The sequence below is a fragment of the Nelusetta ayraudi genome, unplaced genomic scaffold (genome assembly GCF_046127955.1).
Source record: "Nelusetta ayraudi isolate G7.1 ecotype Tasmania unplaced genomic scaffold, CSIRO-AGI_Nayr_v1 ptg000042l, whole genome shotgun sequence".
Lineage (NCBI taxonomy): Eukaryota > Metazoa > Chordata > Actinopteri > Tetraodontiformes > Monacanthidae > Nelusetta > Nelusetta ayraudi.
This window is the reverse complement of record NW_027466092.1, coordinates 20,765,594-20,792,644: the sequence shown is the minus strand read 5'-3', so window position 1 is coordinate 20,792,644 and position 27,051 is coordinate 20,765,594. Positions and strand designations below refer to the sequence as shown.

The window sequence follows — 27,051 nt, the reverse complement described above, 5'->3', positions numbered from 1 at the left end:
TGACTGATATTACTCAACATAAGCTGGAGAGATGAACCGGGGAGTTCTCCGAAGCATGTGCACACGGCCTCTAACCAGGATCACCTTGTAGCAAGTCCGAAAGCTAATGGTACACTAATCCCCAGACGACATCGGCCCGGAATATGTGTGTTTTATGCATGCCTGGCCTAATGCGAATTATTGTAAAATAGTGTGGTATTTGCATATGAGCTCCCGGGCTGCACTGAAATTACCATTTTTACAACAGCTCAAATTAAATCCCTCGGCTTAATTTGCCTGCATGCTAATTTGATTTAAATTGAGTGTATTCCGTTTCTCTCTTCCACTCGAACCCACACGGCGCTAGCGCCCAAACCACGCATGCACTAATTTGAGCACATGTGCCCGTATGTGCGCACAGCGTGTTCCCTCGCAGAGCCACGCAGCCCACACCCACAAGTGCGCAGGCTCGAAAGGACTGTGTACCCACATACGCCGACGGCAGAGCCAAAGAATATCGGAACCCCACAGCCGGTTTGGCTCCAACTTTAAATCACTGTAATTCGCCCAGTCTGCCGCCTCGTTCATCATACTGCCGGACACTTGCTCAAGTGGAAATCTCATTGTCGGCTCCACTCGTTCATTTCAAAAACACGGCGGAGCGGTCCATCTTTAAAAGGAAAAAAAAAAAAAGGAGGGGAGGGGGATCTATGAGGGGAAAGAGCTCGCATCGTGTTGGCACTTCAAATAAATGCTGTGCAAACACCTTCATGAGAGCGCCAGCACTTAATTACCATCTCGCTGCTTGGATGAAGACCTTGTGACAAGACTGGCAATCAGAGATAAAAAAATTAAAAAAAATAACAACAATGTTATCAGTGCCATGCAAGATGTTTTTTTTTTTTTTTGTTCAGGTTAAACTAAATGAGCGCAAAGTCATTAGTCCGAGGCTAAAAATGGTTGTACAACTCCTTGTCAACAATTTGAATGTAATTATGTTCAAAGGTTGTATCAGGGCCCATTATTATCTCCATGAATGCAGATTTCTTCTCGCAACGCCGCTCAAGTGTATTATTTAAGGCCATTAGCCTCAAATATGGACTGCAGTCATTTCGCCTGGCACTCAGAGCGCACAATCCCACAAAAACCAGGCAATTTTCACCGCACACCAGACCCTCCCACCCTGACTGCAGCAGATAATCACACACGCGCAGTGCGAGTATGTCAGTGCTGTACATGCCCAGATGCGAGTAATTAAAGGCCCCTAAAGCTACATCTAAGTGCACTTACTTCCTCGAGACACAGTGGCTTGCTGCGGAATGCGTTTCTTCGGAAACAACGAGGACAACTGACAAAACAAAGACACTGTAATCATAACTGCAAACAAGATGTGAAATTGTGAGGAATTGCTCGAGGCGGGGCGGCCCCTCTGAGCATCGGAAGGCATCAGAGGGAAACAACGAGAGGCCGCGTTATTGCTGGAAGGTTCACCGCATCTGTTCGCTCTCTCGCCCCTCGCGCGCTCATTTACACTCCCGTGCGAAAGGTGGCTCGCCGCGAGCCTTTGAAGCCGGGATCAGCCAGCGAGCTGAGCGTAACGTCAGCTGCTTTGCATCTGCCGGGTGCTCACAGGCCACCATAATTCAGGGTGCGCGGTGGGCGTGCTCACTGAATCACAGTGCCTTTCTCACGCCATGCCCGCTGAAACTGTGCGACAATGCAGGTGTTTCGCGACGCTGCCGCGGTGATGCCGCAATTAATAGATTGCAGCTGCAGCAGCACTAATGGGATTACTGGACTAGTCAGGTCTGAAATACATCAGCGTCAGTGGCGCGGATGATGTTTTACTGCGGTATTAACTTGGCACAGTAAAAAGCTGGAATGCATCGCAGAGAGGAGAGTGGCGATGCAGACCGGCTAATGTTTTGTTTTTTTTTTTTCTTATGAAGATGTGGGCCAAAATCTGAGCCAAAAAGGTGCACTTTCTTTTTTATTGCACTTTCAACTGATTAATGGTCCAGTGTGTAAAATTTGGCTCCGTTTATGATTTTATCATTGGTAAAAGTTTAACATACTGTACAGAAGTACATTAGTAAAAGTGCATACTTGCAGTACAATAAAAGTAATTTGGTTTTCCCACCCTTAGAACGGTTCTTATTCATAAGAATATACATAGAGCAAGGTGATGCTCCGAGCTGCCATCTTGCACCGCCCTTATTTCAGGAAGCCCGATATTTTAGCAAGGGTTGACTGTGCCCTATATATGAAATGCACTGTTAGGCGGGCTTCCTTAAAAATCTACACGCTGGACCTTTAAGCTGAGCAAACCACCACTGTAGTCTTTCAGTGAGCCCGAGAAATGCATTTGTTCACTGCAAAGAACCTTCCCAAGCGCATCTCACAAAGCAAAAATCCTCTATCCAGAGATTTCCATGTTTCCACAGACTAGTCTAGTCGCGCCCTTGCTTAGAACATAAAGCTGCCATTCTCAAAGTGTATTTTGGAGGATTCCCCCCCCGCCCCCCCACCTCTGGAATTCGTGTGTCTCTCTGTGTGTGGCCGTGCATGCGAGCGCTCGCGTTGCTAACACCTGGCCCTGGGCTGGAGCTTTGGTCTCACTCCGGGGGTTCGCCGAGCGCTCGGCGATGCACTGATCTCACATTTGTGTGCCTGTGGGGTGCGAAGCGACTCGGCGTCGGGGTTAATGGTCTGAGCCATTCATCTCGGAGGAGCGCCGCGGGGCGATCGCCATCTCCCAGCCAGGGAACTTACATCCACGCCCTCTCACCTGCACCACTCCCTGACGACTGAGGCGATTGGGAATCTTTTCGCCCTGAGCCTCTCCTGTCAAAGTTGATTAACATTCGGCGCTGTGATGGAGTGAGTGCTCAGAGTCTTGTCTTTGAAGAGCTGTCTCCCCTCGCCTAATACTCTTTACCGCATCTGTCGCCACCCTCCGCTGCCGCTCTCACTCCTTTGCTTACTCACTCATTAACTCATTGACACGCTCGCGCACACGCACGCGCACGCACAGACACACAGCGGCCCTCTCTTTGGCATCCGGGCACCACCAAGTGAGTCACGCCATTTGAAGGAGCTTGAGATTTACGGTGACGAACAGCTTTAGTGTAGTTTATTGGCGATGGCAAATGCTAGCGGAAGCCGTACCCATCCAGCTGAATCGCAGCCAAGACGTTGTTTTCTAACCGTGCAGGACTGTAAGTGGTCATCTTATCACACCACGTAACAACAAGTATGGCTTCTATGCCGCACACACACACACACATACACACACGCGCGCGCGCAACTACCGGAGAGATCCCCAGCATATTTACGAGGTGTTTATGCAGCATCCATCATATCATCCAGGAGCAGTCTGTTTCTCTTTAGATTTTAATACCCCCCCGTGGCGTATTTCATGCTATTCATCATGTGATCATCAACTAATTAATTGGCATAATCCCCCCGCATGACTTGAGCCTCGATGGAGGATATTCCAGGTTAAGTGTGGATAATTGACGTACAAGAGAGAGTTTGGTTGGGGCAGTGCAGATCTGAAGTGGACAAACGGTATTTTATGTTTTTTCCTCCTTCTCAAGGAAAACAACATGTACCGTCACCAGATTCTCACCTGTTTCCATCGCACAAACCCCCGCCCTCTGTTAAGCCTCACACCCATAGGTTCATTTTACTCTCTGAGTGTGCAGTGAGCACTAGAAAGCACATATGCAGAGATGTTGGGGGATGAGGAGGATGATGTCAGGATTAGAGCCCACATGGATTTCATAGAGCACACTTTCCCAGTAAGATTTTCTGGCGCTCCCCCTGGTATCCCTTGATGTGGGGGAGAAAACCAAAACAAAACACATGATCGCATACGCTCAACGAGATCTCCCCCATCTCTTTCCACTTCCCTCAATCTTCCCGGCTGCAGCTGCATGAAGGGCATTTTGCAGGGTTTTATCGGCTACCGCTCATTACTCGGCGCGGCGGCGATGCCTCTTCCCCTCCCCTATTGTGATAATTCAAGGAGTGACGTTTACAGAGAGGAAGAGCGATGGTTTTGCCATTGACTCCCACGGGGCCAACCTCATTGATCTATTTGGCCAAATTGTGCCAACCCCTGTGTGAGGAGAATGGAACCGCTCACAGACATTGGTTGGCTAACAGGAAGCATGGAACTGCAGAGATGTTTGTTTAAACGTGCTCCGTTGCGGCCACTCCTATCCTGTACCAATACCAGAAATTCTAATTTTGAACGAGTCTTGATCCAAAGACAGGCTTTTTTCTTCGCCATTTCTGATCATGTGCGCAAGTTGGCACACGGCTAGCAGAAGATACCACACATTCATGATGTTGAATTGTGCAGAGAAGGAAGGAAGGAAGGAAGAGTCGTAACATCCCCTGACTTAAAACATTTACTGCTAATTATATCATGAAGTTCTGCAGCAAGCTTAAGAAACATTCGAATGATGTTTCTGACACCCGTCTGTTCTTTTATGTTGCTGGTACATTGAACAAGCCTTGCCGTGCTGCCAAACAAACACTTACGCTAATACGGTCCTCTTTTAGCATCGTAGACGTAGTCAAAGCAGCGCTGTGCTCTCCAGACAGGCCTAGGACACAAAATGGAACCAAGAGATGAATAGCACGGCACATACTGTATATAATAATATGCTTTCATTCTCCATTACTGGTGAAGAGCCCCAGTAATCAGATGGTCTGGAAAATGGACTTTGACCTGTGTGCTAAAAATAAGCACATCCTGGGATGTGAGCCTCAGAAAACATGCTTTATGCAGTAAACATGACAGCGTTTCTGGAAATGCTGGCCAGGATTCGGTGCAAAACAATACATTTTAGAAAAAAATAAAGGTCAGTTTTAATATTCCATAGATTGGAAAGGGATGGCAAGTTAAGGCAAGAATTTTAGAGAAAAGGTTGGGATATTCATTCAGAGAATGTCTGGATTTGTTTACACAAGATAAGAGTCAAAGGACTCACAGGGATTATCTTTGTTTCTTCAGTTGCACCGCTTTTTTTGTTTTTTTTTATATGAAAGTTAATTTCCAAACAAAAAACAAAAAGTAATCCTGATGCCAGCAGCTTAAGTCCTGCAGATATCATTGTGTTCTCTGACATCTCATGAAATCATCTCCAAACATCCTTCAAAGGATTTTGGTGCCTGGCAATGAACGTTGAAAGCAAACAGGTGGAATATGTTGCATTTTTTTTTTATAAAATGACAGTTTGCAATCCTACTATGATACTGCTACGATTTCTTGATGCACAAAGAGAAAATATTTTAGCCAACTTTTACAATAGTTGGAAGTCAGAATTTTATTTTAAAAGGGTGTTATCGATTGGATGGCTCATCAATTTGTGGCTAAAACAAAAACAAAAAAAAAATCAAATCAAATAATAATGTCTATTTTTAAATGACCATGGCAAGAAAAACATGTTCTGCTGCAACACAATGCAAGACAATAAGTAATGTGAGCAACCCAGGTCTGGACGACCTCGTGATAATCAATTGCTTGCATAGTGAATAAAGCGAGTCGGGGATGGAGACGCTGGCAATAATAGTGCACAAAAGCAAAACAGAAAGATGAGAGGGTATTCTTATCTCCAGATGACTGCGATCTGGAGAGAGACCGCCACTTTTGTTTTGCCGTTCCTCATTGTGCGTAGTCTTTGAAATCCAAGAGAGCCTGTTAGGCGGCTTTCATTTGGTTTCATCACTGGCACAAAGGCCTCGACTGACATTATTTTAGATAGTTTGCTTCAGGTACAATGTGAATAATTATTTGGGCTGCATCAAGAGCAGCTTCATCTGCTGGAATAAGTCATATTGCTCCTGCTGATAGAGCGGCACAACACAACTGTTTATACAAGTCAAGCAGCGACTCATTTTATTGGACCTATAGCCCCCCGTCTTCAATACCACATCACCCAGTGGCTTTTCCAACTTTTCACAAGCCACACTGGTTTATTTCTTCAGGCAGGGTTGTTTGCAGGTACACAAACACTTGGACAGGAGGGACATGTAATAAAAGGAAACGCAGGGAGGGGTTCTTGAAGGGCGGCTACAGGAGTAAGAGAAGGTTTTTATATATTGGAAATGATCGTTTTCCCTCCTTGGGATTCAGGTGCAAGATCATCCATCTCTGCTGCTCTTCAAAGGGCAATATAAGCGCTAGGTCACCGTTCTACATCTGTACCAGATCTGAAGATTATCGATGAGGCCATAATTAAATTGTCCATCTCAGCCTGATATGGATTAATAATTGCCTGCTAATGGCCCACCAACACTCCACTGTATTGACTCGGCGCCGCTTGTCATCCTGTCCCTAAACGAGTCCAATCAGTGATGGCTTGACTTTTCCCCGTGAACTAGGGGAGTCAGGGGGAAGGATAGATATTCACTTTCCAATCCATTATTCAAAGCCTCTGCCATTATTGCTGAGGACGACTGGTGTTTCATTGGAGCGGTTTTTATTTTCCTACACCCTTTATTTCTTGACTCTGCGCTAGAGTGATGCTAGGCGGCAAATATGCAGTGCAGCCGCGCCATGTTAATCCGCAAAGAGAACATATTTGGACAAACAACAGGGCTGCGAGGAGCACTATAAATACCAAGAGAGGAGAAGGTGGCATGGGCGTCGTGCCACATCACTGCTCCGACTTCCTTATTGCCATCTGTGAGTGTTCCTCCTCTGGCAATCTAGCTGCGGCCTATTGTGCATTTGTCCCCCCTTTGTGCCTGTTTGCTAGGTTTAATTAGGTTATTTTCCTCGGCCTCACCTCCTAGTGTTTCATTATAGTGGGCACTGCAGATACGGGCTTCGCAGAGGGCAGGGGCAGATAAAAAGTTAGGAGAATAGATGATAAATGTCGCCAGTGGAAGGCCACAATGCAATCTGGCTGCAACGTAGCCGAAATGCTCTAATGGCTTCCCAGCAAGCAAGGGGGAGAAAGGCACTCTGGAGATGGCAACGTGATAAATGGTTCCAGGACGGCTGTAAGGACTGTGGGCAAGACAAAGAAAAAGAAACTAGTCATGGAAGAAGGGGGCAGAAGGAAAAACGGAGATGACCATGAAATAGAATCTAATTAATCTCGACTTGGTTCCCTCTTTTGACAAATTCAGTGCCAGAGGAGAAGGCAGGGCTGTTTTTTTCTGTTGTTTTTTCTTTTCTTTCCCCCCCTGAGAGGAGGCGGTAGGACGGCTCAGTCCCTTCGCACCATTTTATTCTCGGAGTGTATGGTTTCTGACAAAAGACCTGGGGGCAGTCGGGAGATTCGCCACTCTTCAAGTGTTGATGATTTGCAGAAATTGAACAACAATCATTTTTTAATGGGCTGTAATACAGACTGCCTGTTTTCCTGTCGAGTTTCCCAACAAATAGCGTTTGGGAAAGAAAGGAACAGAAAGAGGAGGCTGGTCTAAGCACAATGAAGCTTGTGCTTTGTAAACTGACGGAGAAAACACTTCATGTACCTATTTGACTGACTTTTTACAGCCAGAGAACTTGTTTTGGTGACAAATCTCCCTCTCGGCGATGAATAATCAGCCACCGTGGTTGTCCTTTAGGTGCTCAGGGTAGATTTCCTAGAATATTCATGAACTTAGCAATCATGCCGAGTTAATGTGCCGTCTTCGCATTTAACCTTTAATCTACGTGGGGGAATGGATGAAGTCATTACTTACTGCCTACTCTGGAACCTCATGGCATTTTGTAACAAAATATTTAGCTTTTTAATCTCTTATGTGCAACCGGAATGTCCTCAGTTATGAGCTGGCAAAAGCCAAACCATATGTAGTATGTTTTCAGTTTTAATCAATCCTGTGCTTGAATATGAATGTAGTTTTAAACGTTTGCCATTAAATGAAAAATTAAATGTTTTCAAAGGAGCTCCAGAAAATATTAGTTTGAAGTCGTAATAGTGAGGAAGCGGCGAGATTCAATCTTAGGATTGATGCGTAATCAACCTTATCTATGCAATAAAGTTCGGAACAGCATATTAAACATCCCACCAAAAACTAACCACACATGGTGGACGGCGCCACCTGTGCACGGGCATTAGTCGCACGCCAATATAGAACTTGTAGGAAAACTGTGTGCAAGTCTTCTCGCTCTTGCCGGAGTGGAAAGTCAAACCCCAAAATCACCGGGGCAATCCCACTATCGCAAATACGCACGCGTAGCTCTCGCTCCTATGCAATTAAGTGCGTCATTCGTACAGTATTTTCATTTGTGCGCCTATGTGCATACACTTAATTCGGGCAAAAAAAGCCCACAGATGTCCTCTCACCCAGTGGACCAGAGCCCATTACCGCTGGCAAATATTTGCTCTAGAGCTTGGCGCCTTTGTGTACCCTGCTGCTCTGTCAACTGAGGCCGCGTTTGGCCGAGGGTGAAAAAGGACTAAGAGGGGAAGCGCAACGAACTCCATCGGTTCAAAGGCCGCGTCTTTTCACTCCGTCACGGGGGCGTGGCATCCTCCACCGAGGCTCCTTCCCTTTGAAAAGCTTTTTCAACCAGCGCCGGGGGTTTGATAAACATGACGCAGCAGCGCACCTTAATGGCCTGTGCTGGAAAGTTAAAAAAAAAAATACTTGAAGGATGAAGTTGTGATTTTTATTTTCAACCATTTTTTGAGGTTTTTGTTTTATTTGTACAGCACTGTTAAAGTATGGTCAGCGATGATCTCTACTGCAGTAGGGCGTTTCATCCCCGCCATCACGATCATTGCATTTCCAAAATAGTTCCCACCGTTTAAAAATCAATACACACAATACACCCTTGATTTTTTTTTTTCTGTTTCAGTTACAAAAGGTTTTTAAATAGAATATAAATGAGCATATTCTAAATATTTGGCCTGAAAAACAGCATCTCCAGATGCCCACACGCTCCACAGTTGTCTTTCTTTTGCCGCTGCAGTCATATCCAGATGACTCACGCCCCCATCAAGAAAGTCTTTACACTGCTGGAAAGAAAGTAATCCAAAGCACTTCATTTAACTGGATTATTTTAATTATGTCCCCCGGGATTAATTGTTTTGCTGTTGTGTTGTTTGATTTTGCTCCCGAGGTGACATTGCGTCGGTTGCTTCCAAGAGAGAACCACCATCAACACGTCTGACCCTGATACCACCTGACCTCATTTGTTTCCCATCTGTAGCTCTTCAAAGACATAGCTGAACACACACACAGACACACACACAGACACACACACACACACACACACACACACACACACACACACACACGTGATTTCTTCAGTGGTTCCTGATTAAGAATTCACAAACCTCAACTCTCGAGTTTATTAATTTGACGCATTAGAGCTATTAATGCACATGCAGCGTGTCACTCTGTGGTGCTGTTTTACACGTATTTAAGGAGAAACAAACAAATGACATGTTCAATTATTGTTTTAGTTAATTAAAAATACACAGTGTTTGGACATGGCTCAACAGTAAATATTTAAAATCTGAGTGACTGTTTTATTTTCTTTTTTTTTCTTTTTTTTTTTTACCATTAGCACAATTAACACTTTAAATCAACACATCCAGAGAGGCAACACATGGAATTACAGTGACAGCCATTAAACATGTTCAATTACAGATGTCTGTTTCTGTCTAAGTCGGTCATGAAAAGCTTCTCAGACAGTCAAGACTGTCCAGTACTGCTGCTGTTTGATTCAATCAGCATTACCAGATACGACAGCATTTTCAGTTTCAGAAGTGTTTTTTTTTCCCTCTTGTGCCCAGACAGACTGCAATAATGTGGCGGATTTCTTAACCTCCAAAAACATTTAAATCGCTGCCATTTTTCTTCCACTCTTTTACATGCAGCGCTTCTCCTTCGCCGCTGCATAAAAATTAGTGGCCTGTGAAAGGTCACTTTGGTCCTTCGGTGCCTGTTTGTGGAACCTCCCCTGTCTCCGTGATGAGGTCTGGGCTCAAGGAGAGACTTCGCTCCAGAGTTTTTCAGAAAACACATTTCCATTTAGCGTGAAAATACAAAGGCTAAAATAATTAAAGGAGGGGGAAGAAGAATCAGAGGTATATAGAAACCCCCCCCACCCTTATTTCCTCCAACAAAACGTTTGGTTTGCTGGGTATCTGAATGACATCCAAGCTGCTCAAAGAAAGCCAGCTGCTGTGCTGCTGGTTTGCTGCAGCGTGAGCTCGTTTTCTCGCAAGTGCCTGAGAAAACACACTGCTGGGAATATGCCGCCTCCTGTGGCCCGACAACTGCAGCTCGGAGGAAACGGCCTGGCACCTCGCATCCGTAAAGTCAGCGTCTGTTTGAATATATGGCGTCAATATCCCCGACTGATTTTCCCCTCAATCCTTCTACACCTCAAAACACGAGGCGAGCTTTTTCTGCTCCACAGCTGAGGGGAAAGGCAATTCTGTTAAGTTGATGCTATAAAAAAAAAGAAAAAAAGACATTGCCACGTCAGCTGTAATCCTCCTAAAACACAGACAGCAAAATGCTACATTTTTAATTTCCCATTTCTAAATGTTCCATCTGCATCTTGCGGTTTCTGCAAAATGCAAAAAACGGAGATCTTTGGAGCTCTGGAGATCGCTATCGCTGCTGGCTGATATTTCCTTATCAATCGCACATTAAATGCACATCACACGTGTGTAAGACTCGCCGCAATCGCACGCCATCGCTTGGCTTTATTGTCTACACTTTAATACCGCAGACTTGGCCCTGAGACTGTTTATCACTTTCGCCATTTTTAACATCTTTTCAAGTCCGTGCATCCCCGGCGTGATAACCGCTGGCCATTTCGCCTCAGCTCTGCCATTTAATGAATCGTTCCGTCGGCCAGTGGATAACAGGATGAACGAATGGCTTTCTGTGTTTGCGGCTGCCACTGCCTATCCTATCAGATAATTAACTTTTTGCAAATAGACTGCGCCGACTACCAAACGGAGTAAGCCCGCACAATTAGAATTACTTATCTGTGTTCTCTCCCTTTTCTCCGTCACTCCCCAGACGACAGGACGGAAAAGACAAACAAACAAACAAGACAAGCAAATCCAAATTTCTACACTTCTGCTACTTCCACCTCCTCCCCCTTGTGGTCACACGTGCACCAGGGTTTGTGTTTATCTGGACCAACCAGCAAGTAGCAACCAAATAGTAAAAGTATATGTAGAATAATTAATGCAAAATAAATTAATAAAAGCAAAAAAAAAAAAGAATAAGAAATGAAATCCTGGATTATTTTGCATTGATTCTTGACAACCTTGCATGTTCAGAATGGCTCGGCAGGTGTTTTTCCGCCTTCACTTCCCCCTTCATGTTGCTCCTTTGTTTGGTTTTTTTAGCTCCTGTGGATGATCCTGCGCTGACAGTGCAATTCAATATTTATGTTTCCTTCTGTTTGTGTGGAGGGAGGTTGGCTTTCATGTGTCTGCTTTACCACTCCGACAGTTCGCTCTCAGCTTTTAAAGCGTTACAGGCCGTTTGAACAAAGCCATCTGTTTGAGTGGGCCATTTTATTAAGTGACAAACTGGATTCCTGTACCTCAATAATGTGTCCCATAGGAATGGTAGGAGTATACATGTGTGTTTGTGCGTGTGTGTGTGTGTGTGTGTGTGTGTGTGCTTGCTTGCACGTGTGTGTGTGTGACAGAAAGAAAGTGCAAAAAGAAGCGGTTGCCAAATTTCCACGGAAAAATGCTTCGTCGTGCCACACAAGAGAATACATTAGTGAGGCGGGAGTTAATTGCAAAACTGAAAGGCTTATGCTTTTATGCATCTGCACTGATAATTGAATAATGTGGCCTTTCACTTCCCATCTTGTCCTGTGAAACAAAGACTCTGGCGCTCAGCTACTTCTCCATAAATAACCCCTTAATTTATTTAATGGAACCTTGCAGACTCTTTCTTTTGTCCCACAGCCACCAATTTATTAATGTCGCTCTCCCATTTTGCGGCGCTCACCTCCATTCAGGGAAGAGCCACAAGGGAGTGTGCGTGTGTGTGTTTGAGCACGCGTCGCGTTGCATGAGCATGAGATCGCTGCGCTGGTGCACCTCCGGAGCCAGCATCCCTGCCGCGCCGCTCTTGTCACAGGATGTGTCAGAGTGCAGAATGTGGGACGAGGACATTAGCAATTCCTTTTGAGGTTGTTGCTGTTGTCTGCATACAAGAGAAGAAGACTGAGAGAGGGGAAAAAAAGAAAAATGCCCCCCAAGTCTTGCAGAGGGACCACCAGAAGCTCTGGTCCGGTGCGGCTAAGCCACTGAGCATGAGTCACATGGACTCACTGGAGTTCACAGAGTCCTGCTGGGATCTAATGCTTGCAGCTTTACTCAGTATCTGGCGAGGAGAAGCCAGTGCAGCGCTGCAGCAAGTGATCAAAGGCACTGATTTATTTACTGATAGTCTCTGCTGCTTGTAAGGGAAAAAAAACAACCTGACCCTACAACTAAATGGACTGGCGGTCCTCGTGTCTTCGCTCTGCCCCAACATTAGCGAATCATTAGCCCCGTTTTCGTGTCTTCCGCTGAAATAGTTTTTTCATAATTACCACTGGGTTTTGCTTAGAGAGCACATTTAGGGATTGAGGAGAGAGGGGGTGGAGGGCGGAGGCTGGGGGACTTGTATTATGAACTTCATTATGTGTGACAAGCGGGACAATATTGACGGAGGAGCAGGTCCCCATCATTGCACCGCTTAAAAAAAAAAAAAAAAATGTCTGCGGTGAATTAATGTACTATTCCTGATCCAGTAATTAACAATCATTCGGGTGGCCATATCCCTTTTCAAGTAATCACTAATTGCAATAAGAATTTCAGTTTCCATTTAAGGCGATATTTCCGTGGAGCATGCAATGCAAATCAGCCAACAGTTCTAATTAAGCTCCGGCTCCTTTTCTGTCTCTCTGCCGAGGCCTTTTGTGAGCGTGCACAATGTGGAGTTTGTTTCCTCGGCATCACAAAAGACACATTTTTTTTTTATCATATTGCTGCAGATAGAGAGCCGTGCGCTGCCCCGAGAAAATGGCTTGCGCTGGTGTTTGTTCCATTGATTAGTATTTGCTGTTTATCTCCCCATTTTCCTTTTGTGGCTGTTTTTTTTTTGGTTTGTTTTTTTTTGTTTTTTCAAGCTTTGTTTTGTTTATTTTTTTTTTTTAGGGACGAGACTCTTTGTCTGCATTGTTCTGCGTCTGCATTACAAAAATTTGATTTGCTTCCTGGCGTTTTTTTTTTTTGATCTTTAAAACGAAGAGGATGTTTCTTAAAGAAAAAAACAACAAAACTGTACACACACTTGGGCCTTATTACCGTCACCAACAAACCGGTCTTTTCCACACCTGCATTTACCCATGGCGGCATTGTCCCCCTGAATACTTTGGGGTTTGGTGCACAGCCCACATAGCAACATACTTAAATGCCTCCCTGTAATTAGCCGCCCACCTCAGCCCAACGTGCGGCGCTCTCTGTCACCGCTGACATTGCGGGGCCTCAAACGCTGCAGCTTACAGATGTCGATGGAGGTTAATGGCGCCTTCAAACGCTCCTTTCTTTCAGCCATGTGTCCAAATGGAGTGGGAATATTTGCTCACAGGCACCCAGTGTGTTAGGCTTAATTATCAAAAGCCCAGCACCCCCACGCCCCCGCCTGCAACCCCACCTCACCCAGCAAAGTTAAAGATTCATAGAGGAAATGGCCTCTTTCATGCAAATGAAATTGAATATGTCAATCAGTATAATTGTGAGAACCGAGTCGCCTTGGACTGGTGTCCACACTGAAAAGAGGTTCCCACTTAAAGCCGGCTTTTTATTAATCTTGTTTTTTTTTTTTCCTCCCTCTCCACCCTTTGATTGGTGCTCTTCAATGGCTGAGCGGATCAGACTGTAACGTTGCGGCGGAAACCTGATGGCTTTCAAATGTTTTAGCTATTGTGAATCAGATGCCAGTCAACTCACGAAATGAAGGGCACGTTTGCCTACAAGTTAAAGTGTCAAATGTCAAAACAAACTTCATAACAACGTTGTCACAAATTGTGCCATGATTGTCTCCGTACTGGAATACTTAGCATGAACTCTGCTGCCCTGCAGTGGCCTAAAATTCTCTGAGCATTTCTACTCATCTGCCACTTTACAAGGTCAAGCCAAGCGTTCAATTGCTTTTTAACACAAAGGGCAAAGTCAGTGATGCAAAAAGACATGTAAAACAGCTTAAAAAGTACATTTTTCATAGTAGGACCCATTCAAGTCATCACTGCAGACAAAGCAGTCAGACCTGCACAGCAGAGCTCAGACTCATGGCTTACTGTAGATTGTTCTTGTTAGTCTCCAAGTCTGGACCAGGCGCCATATCTTTCCCAGTGTTGAGTGAGGTTCCCTCAGCCTCCGTCTTCCAGGAGGCATCACCACCACGAGTCGACTAAAATGGATGTCTGTTAGTGGCGGCGGGGCTAAAATGGGGGGCATGATGGTGATATGAGCGACCATGTCAGTGAAAACACCATTACCTCCATGTCACGCCTCAATCACCCCCCACCCCACCACCCCTTACACACACACACACACACACACACACACACACACACACCTCCAGCGTCGATCTCCTGCACATGTCCTCGCAGTCCATCACCGCCGGCATAGAGGGATACGCGCGCCGAGCCATAATGGATGGCCCCCGGAGCAAAAACGACCCCTGGTAGCATATCAATTACCCATCAGCCCCTTATGGCTGGGTGCCAGCATGCGCCACGCCCTGACAAAGTCAATGAGATGAGGCGCGAATGCAGATATAATGGCGCTTTCTCTGCCACGTCCAAATTATACAGTGTCAACTTCGCCGGCCGCCCCCACTGGATCCGTCAACCGATGAAGCGATTCAGAGTGTGTGTGTGCGGGTGTGCGGGTGTGTGTGTGTGTGTGTGTGTGTGTGTGTGCGCATGCGTGACAAGAGCTGGCCTGTGTGCGTGTCATGAGGCAATCAGGCCATTTTCCAGACTCATTTGCTCAGCGGGAGCCTGTTTATCTCTGTGCCTCTTCCGATTGCCGGCCACACATCTTCACCTCATCGCCGCCGACCGCCGCCCCTTGGGTGGGGAAAAATTAAAAAAGAAATAAAAAAAAATCACCTGAATGAAAGCGCGGAGATGAGGATGATGGCATAGATTTCACAGGCACACAAATCGTGCAGCAATTTAGATGGTTGGGATTAGCGCAGCTGCGTGGCCCCTTGCAGCCAGGCTGAAGTGATTGATAAAATGCAAACAGCTGCTCTGCAGGGAGGCAGATGGAGCTCCACCCACTTCTGGAGCTGCCGCCCCAAGCGCAAGAGTCTTGGAGAGTAGAGCTCTGACGACATTCAGGTTTTTGCAATTGAAAAAGGTCCCGCATCACACATAATAGAATAAATAATTAAATAAAGAAATTTAAAAAAGGTATAATGGTCATGCGGGAGGAGACGTGACAAAAAAAAAAAAAAAAACGCAAGCTATCCTCAACTGAAACTAAAGACGACTCCTGTGACGGAGCCGAAACGATTCCTTTGCGTGGTTCCGCTTGACAAGCAAATTTTAACCAAATAAAAAACGAGACAACAGGCAGAGTGGCAGCTGTCAGAGTCTGAGCAGCACCGGGTGCCGGGGGGGGAACCTCGACAATCAGCCGAGAGACGTCCACGTCACAACCGCACAGGGCAGTCGCTGTTCCCTCACCTCCGCTCATTTTTTTCAACGTTTTTTTTATTTTTTATGATCCTCGTTGCTGCTCAACGTGCTGCGCATAATTGAGGGACCAATTAGAAGCAGCACGAGGTTCATGTCGCTGATCAGAGCATCGCGAGGACCTTATCAAAAGCACGTCTCGGTCTAGGTTCTGCGCAGGGCCGCGAGCGGCGGCCGCTCCGAGAAGCTGCTTTCCCGGAGATTAGTGCCGCCTGCTGCCAAGCTCACGGACGGCGCTTTTTCTGTTCCTGCGCGCTGGTTTAATGACACAAAGCACTTGTTTACAATCATTATGCTGTTGAGATTAAAGTGCAAATAAGTGCTCAGTTTAATTTTTTAAGCGCATGTACAAATATTACTCTGCAATTCAATATGAGATCATTCAACTTCTCTGGGACGGGTTTGAATATCACCCTGTGGATGTTTGCTCCTCAAGGGCTGAATTTCCTCAGTTGGTTTGTCTGTTTCTTCCCGGGCCGAGAAAAAAGGAGAAAACTTTCTACTCTGTCCCCCGCAAACCTCTGTGCTTAACTGATCCGGACCACGGGTTTTTATTTTGCACAATAAAAGTCATTACAGTCTATTGTTTGGACCTGCAAATCTGGATTGGAAGTCAATCCTCTTAACGACCATGTGCTGGAATGTGCAACTTTCCAGCGCTACGGCCTGATTGGTGAGATTAATCTCGGTGTAGTGCACTCCGCTCACCCTTTTATGTTTCTATCTTCTGCTCTTTTCTTTTACAGCACCACCAAAGTTTTTAAGAACCCCCAATGACCAAACAGGTGTGCAAGGAGGAGTGGCCTCCTTCATCTGCCAAGCTACAGGAGACCCGCGGCCGAAGATCGTGTGGAATAAGAAGGGGAAAAAAGTCAGCAACCAGAGATTTGAGGTATTAGGTCTATTGTTCTGATGTAAAATGCTCGACAAAGATGGAATGCTCCACCGCTTCTGGCTCCGCTTGCACATAATCCGTCCCATTTGCTTTGCACCCTGACTTGCCACCACGCATTAGCAGGCGCTAATATCCACACGGTTAAACAGGGCCCAGCGAGTAAAGATTTTGTAATTAAATAAAAAAGACAGGGACGAGGGAAATTGGCCCGACGAGTAGAAAGAGAAACGGCTCGTGGTGCGACCCAGATGACTGTGTTAGCATCAGGCCGCTGTCCGGTGCGTTTCATGGCAAAGTGAAAGGGCCAAGTAGGCACTTTCACTTGGAAATATCCTTTTGCTTCGTGGCATCTTTATCTAAGTGCATGCAACCCCCTGCTCTCCCCTCCCTCCCCCCTCATGTTGGCTGCAGCTTTGATTCCTGGTCAGCTTTAATCTGGGCTGGTGCTCAACACCCATGAGAAATAACACGTCATTGCAGAACACTGATAAGATTTCTATTAATTTCCGTGTCCGCATCTTCCCCCGATGCCACGTCTGTTCACTGCAGCGGCTGAACAGAGCTGGGAGACCCCCTCCGTGACCTCTCCCCCATTTTTGTTGCGTCTCATGACGACACATATCTAATCTTATCAGGGTTCTTCGCATTTCTCACCGCTGCATGCTAACGCTCCAGTTTCCACTCTCCCGCCGCTGCCTCACGGGACCTGCCCGCTGCCGCCCGCCATCCTCTGGCGGTCCCACTCACCCATCCATTCGATCCATTTCCATCCCACAAGCCTCACAACTTCCTTTGTAATCTGCCTTTTTTGAACCGCCACCTGCATCAACACCGCTGTACTGCCTGGCCAATGAAATGTCACAGTGTTTTTACTGACTAATACTTGTACGTATATCTTTTAAATATGCTGTTAGGCCTGTGTGTGTGTGTGTGTGTGTGTGTGTGTGTGTGTGTGTGTGTGTGTGTGTGTGTGTGTGTGTGTGTGTGCGCGCAAGCGTGCGTGTGATTGTGAATCTGCAGTGTATTCATTTATGAAAATCTACCTTTATGCTTAAAAGAGGTTTGAGTTATGACACAGGCTTTCTAAGCATCAGTGAGTATACAACGTGTAGCATGCAAACAACAACAACAACAAAAAAAAAAAACAACCGGGAAAAAAAAAAAAAGCTGGAAAAGCTACAACAAACACCATGTTTGTGAGCATTTTATGTGTCGTCCGTCCAATGCAGTCGGTCTTGTCATTTGTACCACTACCTCACCTCATGGTACAACTTGTCCTCAAGCGTTTTCTCAAGACACCTTTAACTGTTTGTGCTCGTCTCTGTCCCATCGACACAATCCAGTGTTGCATCCTGCCCCCCCCTCGCCCAAGGGATGGAGTGTTAGCTTTAAGAGTGGGACTCACCCAGAGTGATTTTTTCTTTTTCTTTTTTCTTTTCTTACACTGCCGGGCCCTTTGTTAAGGCTATGGTCTTCAGTGGCTCTTCCCCCCATTCTTAAAGTTAGTCAGCTGCATTTGATTTTTTTTTTTATTTTTTTTTTTTTTTTTTTGTTAAATTGTCTCAAAGATCTTTCACACAACACGGAGTCAACAGGCTCGTGACGAGACATGCAGCAACCTGCTGCAATTCTGTTAATTGGAATACAGCACCAGCGGAGCCTTTTATGTGCAGAACACACAGCAGCAGCAGCAGCAGCAGCAGCAGTAACATCAGATCAGCTCTCGTTTCTGTCTTACGATGCACGTTCCGTCAGTCACCATCAATGTTGTTAGCCAAATGTTTCTATTTGTTTTGGGGTTTTTTTGTGTCCATTTTTATTTTCCCAGTGGAAGGTCCCTCATTCGTTGTAAACCAAAAAAACTCCTTTAACATTATCCTGTCTCTCGCACCTGCAGGTGATAGAGTTCGACGACGGCTCTGGTTCGGTGCTCAGAATTCAGCCCTTGCGCACGCCCCGAGACGAAGCCATCTACGAGTGCGTCGCCTCCAACAGTGTTGGAGAGACCAGCGCCACCACCAGACTCACTGTTTTACGTGGTACGTGCCTCTCGACGACCTCTGAAAAGCCACAGAAATTAAATTGCAAGAGTTTTTTTTAAAAAAGGGCAAAAATAAAAACACATCTGCGCGGCTCGGCTGAACTCAGGTAAGTTTGTCCGAGCTCGTTTCGTGCTTCTTCTTTGTTTTCCACCGTCGCACCGCGCGGTCGCACCCAATTAGACACTCTGGTTGCACTCACGTTGCATATTCTAACTTGATAAGATGTAGTCCATTAGCCATTTAGCCAAGTAAGTTTCCGTCTCTAAGTGACTTAAGTCATTTGCATACATATTCCTGACACAATAATTAAGATGCCAGTTAAATTATGCAAATAGCCATCTACTTATGGCCTGCGGCTGTTTAATGGGAACGCTCAGAAATAATTTTCAAATCAGTCATTTTTCATCTCTGCATTTCAGCTTTGATTTTTGCCGCCAGTATCTTCTGGCGGCCTCCGATAATAAACGGGCAAAAACATGCAAAAAGAAAAAAAAAAAAAAAAACAGACGGGCAAAGATCAGCCACCCTTTCCTTTTATTTAATTTAATTCTTTAAACATCCGGCCAGCCGCCAGACAAAAAAAATAAATAAATGATAAATGAAAAACGTGACAAATATCAGGCAGTTTTACAGTGGCTTTTATGGAATATAGAGTATGGGAGAGAAATTATCCTCACAAAAGAAAGCCATTCAAAGGCTAATATGTGTTGGCGCTGAGCTCCAAAGGGCTCGGCGGTATCTATCTGAAACATGACCTGCTTGGTTATGAATGAGCAAAAACGGCCTCAGATTAAAAGAATAATAATATTCAAAAAAGAAAAGCATTGGACTGACTGAATGAGGTGTGTTGTATTGTGTGCCACAATTACACAACATGGCAGATGAGTTTCTATTGATAGAGCTGCTTCCATTCTATAGGAATTTTTTTCTTTTCCTTTTTTCTTTTTTTACACACACACATAGACACCCCCACCTCCCCACACCTCACCTGCTTGGCTTCTTATCTCACCAATGAGCCAACAAAAAGCCCTTTACTCTCCGCCCAGTGGCCAACTGAATGGGAATAGGTGGCACGTTCACATGCAGCTCGCTCCCGCTTACTCGGGACACAAAGTCGCTGTGTGTGTGTGTGTGTGTGTGTGTGTGTGTGTGTGTGTGTGTGTGTGTGTAATGCCTGTCTGCTCCTGCACTTCCTCTATCTCAGCTCCTCCCAGTTAAAGAAACAAATGCACCTGCGCAGAGACGCTCCAGAAGCAGCTCTTTCTCAGCTCCGAGGCCTAGCATTAGCATGTTTATTACCATTTTCATTTCGCCCCTGCGCTCACTCTCCTTTTCCATCAGTGTTGAAGGTGAGGGGGGAGAGAGGAGGGGCTCTCGAAAAAATAAAAAATAGGTGCTTTGTGTCCTTGCGTCACCTCTCACAAAAATAATAAAAAACGGTCTTGTTTGGATTAATCTGTTAGCTGTTCAGCTTTTCCTCGTAACCGACAGGATGCAGCCAGAATACCCAAACATTTGTTTGTGACGCTGATAAAGAGCAGAAGTCAAAAAAAGAAAAAGAAATGAGAAGCCGTCACAGCTAAAGATGAAAAACTTTTTTTTGAAACACAGGAGCAAAAAAATGAGGACTGTCGTCAGATTTTCTCTCTTTCTCTTTTGTGACGTGAGGACGTGTTCTACTCTGCAAGTGCAGTGTACTGTATGAGGTTACTGCAAGAATGCTTTATATATTATTCAGATCAAGGAACCAAAATGCCTCCATCTGCTAAAATTACTTTTCACCGAACAAGGAAAAAAATAAGAAACACTGCAAGGTTGCTTTTTATTCCACACGCCACAAGCAGCAGTTTGGGTGGGTGTGGGTGTGGGTGTCAGGTGGGAGGTGCGGCCACGGGTTATTTCTCGGTACAAGGCCTCCATCCGGCAGAACTTATTTTTCTCTTCCATTTGACCCATTTGATTGGAGGAATGCTCAACTAGCAGGCTGGATGGGAGAGTGAGATAAACAAACAGAGAAAAGCGACACTTTGCCACTGCCCTAATACATGTAAAGTGACTGTTAGTTTAGTTCATTTGGGCTCCAATGGTGTGTGGAAATGGCTGGAAAGTGTTTTTTGTAGGACGCTCTCCACGGTGGGGGGGGGTGATGAGAGGGCAGGGGGGCGGGGGAAGCGATGCCTAATTCCATGAAGGGAGAAGGAGCTTTGTTGTAATTGCCACACTGCGAGGGGACGGGATTCGAGGTGACAAATCCAAAGGGCTGCGGGGATGTTAGTATTCAGATGGGCCTCCCACTGGATGGGAAGAGCCTCCTCACGGAAGCAATTTGCATGAAAGGCAAAACCCAGAGACGGAATGATGTTCCCAGTCAAATCTGGCCGGCCACGGCCAGAGGTGCCGAGCTCCCCCACACAATCCCCCCACCCCCCCAACCCTCACCACCACCACCACCACCACCACCACATCTTCTCTGCGTGACTGAACACACGGCGAGAGGCCTCGTATGTTGCCCGTGTCTTTGAATTAAGACGGTCTTGTTTTACTTTGTAATTGAGGATGACAGGGAAGAATTGAGATGAGCGTCGCGGACAGATGATTATTCCTGCCAAGCGGTATTTGATCTCATTTACGAATGTGTGCATGTGAACGTGGACTTGCTGAGAAAAGGCCCCGAACCAGTGTGTCTCCTCCCAGCCGTCAGGGAACAGAAGAAAAAAAAATGTGTGAAGTCTGCTCAGGTTGTAGACTCAGTCGGAGCGGCTGGAGTGACGTGTGGATCGGAGCGCTCCAGTTCATGATTCAGGCATGATTAAGGATTTATATTGCATCCTCATACTCCTATTATCCTGTCAACAGCCATTTCCTGCGCCCTTCGCTCGTGCGTGCGCGCACACATGTGCCAACTTATGCAGTTGTGCACAACTCAACAGCGGGAGCAGAAAATGGGAAGCCAGTCTCCTGTGACGGAAAAACAGAATGCATCATTTCCATTTGTATGGAATGGCGGCGTGGCGCAGTCGGAGCCTCGCAGCCGAGACGGATCTCTGGGCGCACAATGAGACTGGGTGGCTACATGATCGCTGATTATTCATAGACAATGGCGGCACTCTGTGCCTTTCTGTCGTTAACAGGAAAATGGTGTGGAGACTTTATAAAGTCACCAAGAGATGCTTAATTTGTAATCTGAGGAGAGTTAAGAGCCATCCATGGAGCACTGGTGTGTTCATAAGGTTGCCCGTTCATAACGTCGCCTGTTGGTTTGCAAGTAGTTGTTCAGAAGGCGAAGGGTTCTGATCTTGAGCTTCTGGTCGGTTTCAAAACAGTGAGATTCCACATTTGGAGGTGTGGGTGGTAACTCAGGTCAGCAATGGCTGGAGCGTGAGTTCAGCATTTGCCCCAACATCCGTCCACCCACACACTTGACTACTAAACTTTAGCCACACCCACAACTTGAAGGCCATTTTTTCTCCAAATTAGACCCACATGGACATCTTACTAGACCAACTAAAAAACTGCAACCAAGTCTTTTTGCAACCAACTGTGGCGGTTGGTGGTTGAAATCCAAAAACTATTTGTGAGAAGAACAACACTTTAACAGAGTCCTGGGTACTGGTATTCGGCTGCGCTGCCTGCACCATCTTCCTGATGCATTAACGTCTCCCCACAAAGCGCAGAGTGAAAGACGAACAACTCTGGCCCGCATGCTCAAACAGCTTAGCCTGATAAATGCAGCGTCAGCTGTTCTTGACTGCCGGAGCAAAGGAGATGCAGTGGGGATGGATCAAGTGACCGTTGTAAAATTACTGTGCATGTGATCAGTGGCTTGGAAAAAAGAGGCGGATTAAGAGGAGCTGGTGTCTGCTGAACGACTCTCTGGCTTCTCATGACCTCAAACTGAACAGGCATCAACTTTATCTTTTTTTAGTTTTAGTTTTTTTTTTTCTCTCCAAAATGTGCGCGGTGGAAACATGCCGTTTCACTCCCTTGGCAAATTTAATATGAAAATTATAAACGTGCCACAGAGACTCTTAAAGGTCCGAACCCCTGTCGTTTTGAAACCCACGATCTCGGACTGATTGCACGGCTTCGGAACATTGGCAGAGCACAGGCACAACTGTGGTGCAGCTGGTGAAATTACAATAATATTAAGCCTGAGAAACACACTCTTCAGCATGTCACCCTCACCCCTCACGCTCCCGCTGCACATGTGTTTTCCATCTCATTAAAAAAGGTGGCCGTGGTTTTAGGATTTAGCCAATAGCAACTTCTGTCTGTCTGTGTTGATCCTTATTCTTAAAAAAAGATAGTCAACTGTCTTTGGAGAAAATGGTCTGAAAGGAAAATGAGTAAATAGTAAGTCCAAGACACACACGCACACACAACCTTATGCAGAGTGTGTGGCCAACTGAGGCTGATTTAAGACAAAACCACTGCCAACAAGACAAATGGTGGACGTTACGGTCTCCATAGCTCACATGCAAACATCTGAAGCGGCCACCAAACCTCCAAGACAGTACTCGGAGCTTGATGTATCACTCAGTGCACGTCGTGGATCCGCATTTATGAATAATTATTAATTTGATACAAACGAGAAACCTGTTTTGTTCATTTGTTTGTTTGCCCCCCACCTCCCCTTGCTCGCCTGAAGCCATGGCTGATTCCAACATGCAAATTCTTCCCTTGATCTTATGGAAATTTATTCAGACAGTAAATGATCAAATAGGGCAAGAGAAAAATACTTTGCTGCAAATCTAAACGCCTTTAAATGAAAAATGATTACTGCATTATCCCTTAAATGCCATCGCTGCGCTGGCTGAGGAGGGCGGCGGAAGTTGAGAAGCAGGCATCACCTTGCTCTGCTTCCATGAAGGATGCTTGTGCTAGCTCGCGTTTTCATCTTAGCTGCACTTAAAAGTCTTTTTCCCCCCCTAAATTAATTGGGTTCTGTAAGGGAATGCCCTCAATGACTCTAATGATCCCTCTCAAACTTTTCAGGCTGTATGAGACAACTCGCTAATTACAACAAAAACTGCTTTAAACGTGCGGGAGGAGGGGGTAAAAGTGCCGTGGCGTGGATTGATTTTGGAGAGTAATTACGCCGGCTATACATTTCCATATCCAGAGTGGCAAAGCTGACTAATTGGATGTTTTATGGTAGGGTGAATGGAAACGCACAGGGGGTAAAGACAAATAAATTCCTATTTTGTGCGCCACGCCAATAAATGCAGCTGTCATCTCTCCAAACACGTGGCCTCAATGTCCTCATTTCCATAATAAAATAATGCCTCCTGCCGCATGCTGTGACACCCATCGTCTCAAAGAGTCACTTTTGGGAAGGGAGAATCTGTCTGCCGGATTTGAAAAGCCCAATATAACCCTCGTTTTCCATTAGGGGCTCTATGAGAGGCGAGCGGCCCTCTCTACAGGATGTTAGCAAGCATGAATAATCGCTGCGCTCTCCGCTCCTGTAGCGAGCTTTTAGCCGTATCAATAATTGAAATGGCTGTTGCTATGTTTTTCGCCTTTTCTCGAGAGGAAGCAAACTCAAATGAAGTTGCTTCCCTCAGACATTTAGAGCTCACGGCTGCCGCAGACTGATGATACCGTGTTCACAGGCTGCTGTGACCCGTAAAGCTATCTGGCACTGTCATGCACCAAAAGTGATTAGAGTTCAGAGGATTTTGCGGAAGCCGACAGCTGTTGGGATGTTTTCTTGTTCGCGAGGCGGCACGCACCTCCACGGGTAGGCGGCAACGGTGCTGTCTGCTCAGACAGGGAAAAAACTAAAAAAATGCACAAACCAAATGTAGCGAGACCGTCCAAGCTCAGGTATTAGGCAACACACGTCTGATGAGACAGACCTTGGTTCTGGATGTATATAGTACATGAAGGTTAATTAAGCAGCGCGGTGTCTCACAGCTTTACCTTCTGTCTTCTATACCTCCTGGTTGGGGGACTCACCTGGTCGCTGAGCTCTCATGCCTGAACCCTGCCGCTCCCGGGTTCAGTCGGTATTAGCTTTCTGCACAACAACAGACAATGAATAACTGAACACGGCCGGTTCAATTCTACTCTGTGTAAACTTTCAGATACAAGGAAATATTCCGTTATTAAACTTTAAACATCTGGCCTTTATACAGTCATCCCAAGTGGGCAGTGAGGGACTAAATATACAATGAATAAGGATGAAACGTAAAACAACGTGATAGAGGGAGAGAGAACGCATGTCTGGAGGTGTATTTCTCAAGAAGGCTGAAGTGCCTGTGCAAACGGAGGAGTCTCTCAGGAGAAGCTGGAGCGCCTGTTTGTTTATCCGCTGCCACGTCCTCTTTATTTGTGAATGCATAATGCATTGGTGGGGGTTCAAATGAGAGTTGATGGACTGTTAAGGATGAGATGGAAGACAAAGAAATGAAGGAGGAGAAGAGGCTTGTCGAGGTGAGTCTCAGCGTGGCGTTCGTAAGACACAGCCATTTCAAGGCTCGTGTCTGGCAAAGGGGCTCACAATGTTGCCCCCCCCCCCGCCCCGAATCCCGCTAATAATAACAGCCACAAAAAGACGCTGATGCCAAATGAGATGACAACAGGCGATGCGGTTGCTTTTTTTTTTCCTCCTGCCTTCTCTTTCTTCTTGTGCCCTCCCACCCGTCCTCCCCCACCCTCCCCCAAGTAAATGCGGCAAACTGTTAACTGGAGTAAATGGAATCATTGCTCAAGGTAACAACCAGCAAATGGAATATGCAAAGTGGAGGAGGGACAGACGGCAAAGGAGGCGGGAGACAGACAGAGACAGATCGCGGCGGATTTTTCTTTTAAAATCAGGCTCAGACGTGGTTCCGCCCAACTGAGGCAGACAAAGGCGGCGACACGGGCGCGTGCTAAAGACTGTCAGAGGGTGCAGCAATGACGCGGTTAGCAGAGCAGGTCCAGGAATCTCCGTCCACCACTTGACCTCAGGGCAGCATTGACCGATCTTAGGGTCTGGGCCCAAAATGGATCACAGACGAGTGTTTGCGAGGTTGCAAATGGGCCAAAGTCATTTTCTTAAATGTAGAAAAAAACAGGAATATTTGACCTCATCATTGACTTTGTGTTGCTTTTATGACAGTGCAGCCACCTCAAGTTGACTTAATGATTTACCTTCGTCCAACATTTCCATGCTGTACGATACACTTTAATTTATACCTAAAATACAATTAAATGTGATACTCTGACACAATAATTTACTGAATCAGACTTGATTTCCAAAGCCCACAAGGATTTTTGCCAGCACTTGATTTGTGTTTGTGTGCTTCCGAGCTCTCATCATGGGGAGACACCGCATTCCTTTTTTTTTTTGTTCCTTTGTTGGGCATGAAGATGAAAATGTAAAGGCAGCTCTGTGCCTCTCTCCCTCCCTCCTCCAGTCAGACCTGTAGACGGTGAGGAAGTCTTCCAGCCCACCTCTCTGATTCGGTGCCACCTTTTTATCTCCCTCCTCCGCCACCCGTTTAGCTGTTACTCCCAAGGAGGCAAGGCGACGCTAAGGTTTACTCTCCGCTTTCTCGTCTCCCCCTCCGCCTGCGCCGTAAATGGCAGCGCGTCGCAGCTAATCCGTCATGTTTATGAATGACGCAGGAGCTGAGGAGAGGCAGGGGGCGCCTTGCCAGGAGTGGCGTACACCTTCCTGGCATGCCCTTTGCTTAGTTGATCCTATCTGCCCCTAGCAATGACAGCCATAAAACATGTCGCTGGGAGACGGCTGGCTTGGAGAACACGGGACGCGGTCAGGCCTCATCCTCGTTCCGTTCCGCCTTCCCACTCTGCACTTGACATGAATGCACAATGAATTTCTCAAGAAAGGCCGGAATGTCGGAATGTATTTGTATTCTTCAGTATTGGTCCACTTTCTGAACAGATAACTCCAAAAGGATTTTAAAATCCATTAGAAGCATTACGAAACATCACTATTTTTTTCTTAAAAGTGTTTAAAAGTTTTACGTCCTTTATTAAAAGGTCTACCTTGAGCCCAGCATATTGACACAGACTAACACAACTACTTTGCCAATGTCATTTAGAATGAAAAATTGCTAAAATTCTTCATCTGTGAAGGGTTTTTTTTTTCCGAAAGGGGAAAAAGTCTCTGGTGATTAATAGATTGACTCAACAATGGTTCCCTCATAATCTCAGGCAATAAGCGAGGGTTTTTTTTAACGACAAATAAGAAGCGACCAATTAATTATACCATCTTCAAAGCGGATTTATGGAGGAAACAATCAGTGCGGAGCAGAGGGGAGAGTACGCCATTTTTCACAGAGACAGAGTGCCATGAACTCCTCGTTACAAGTGATTTCTGCACCTCCTTCCTCCTTCTCCTCCTCCTCTTGTATTTTGTTCCACCACTCATCTTCTCCAGAGTCTTAAGGAACACATTGGAT

At 45.9% G+C, this 27,051-nt stretch overlaps 1 protein-coding gene across 24 annotated transcripts in view; it reads left to right on the top strand.

Annotated features, from left to right (window-relative positions):
* Positions 1–27,051, top strand: part of LOC142894201 (receptor-type tyrosine-protein phosphatase delta) — a 167,300-nt gene that overhangs the window by 88,726 nt on the left and 51,523 nt on the right. For all 24 annotated transcript variants that reach the window (XM_076035428.1, XM_076035451.1, XM_076035442.1 and 21 more), the window contains 2 exons: positions 16,444–16,589; positions 18,490–18,631. In XM_076035428.1, the coding sequence (XP_075891543.1) occupies positions 16,444–16,589; positions 18,490–18,631 (288 nt within the window). The remainder of the gene's footprint in view (positions 1–16,443; positions 16,590–18,489; positions 18,632–27,051) is intronic.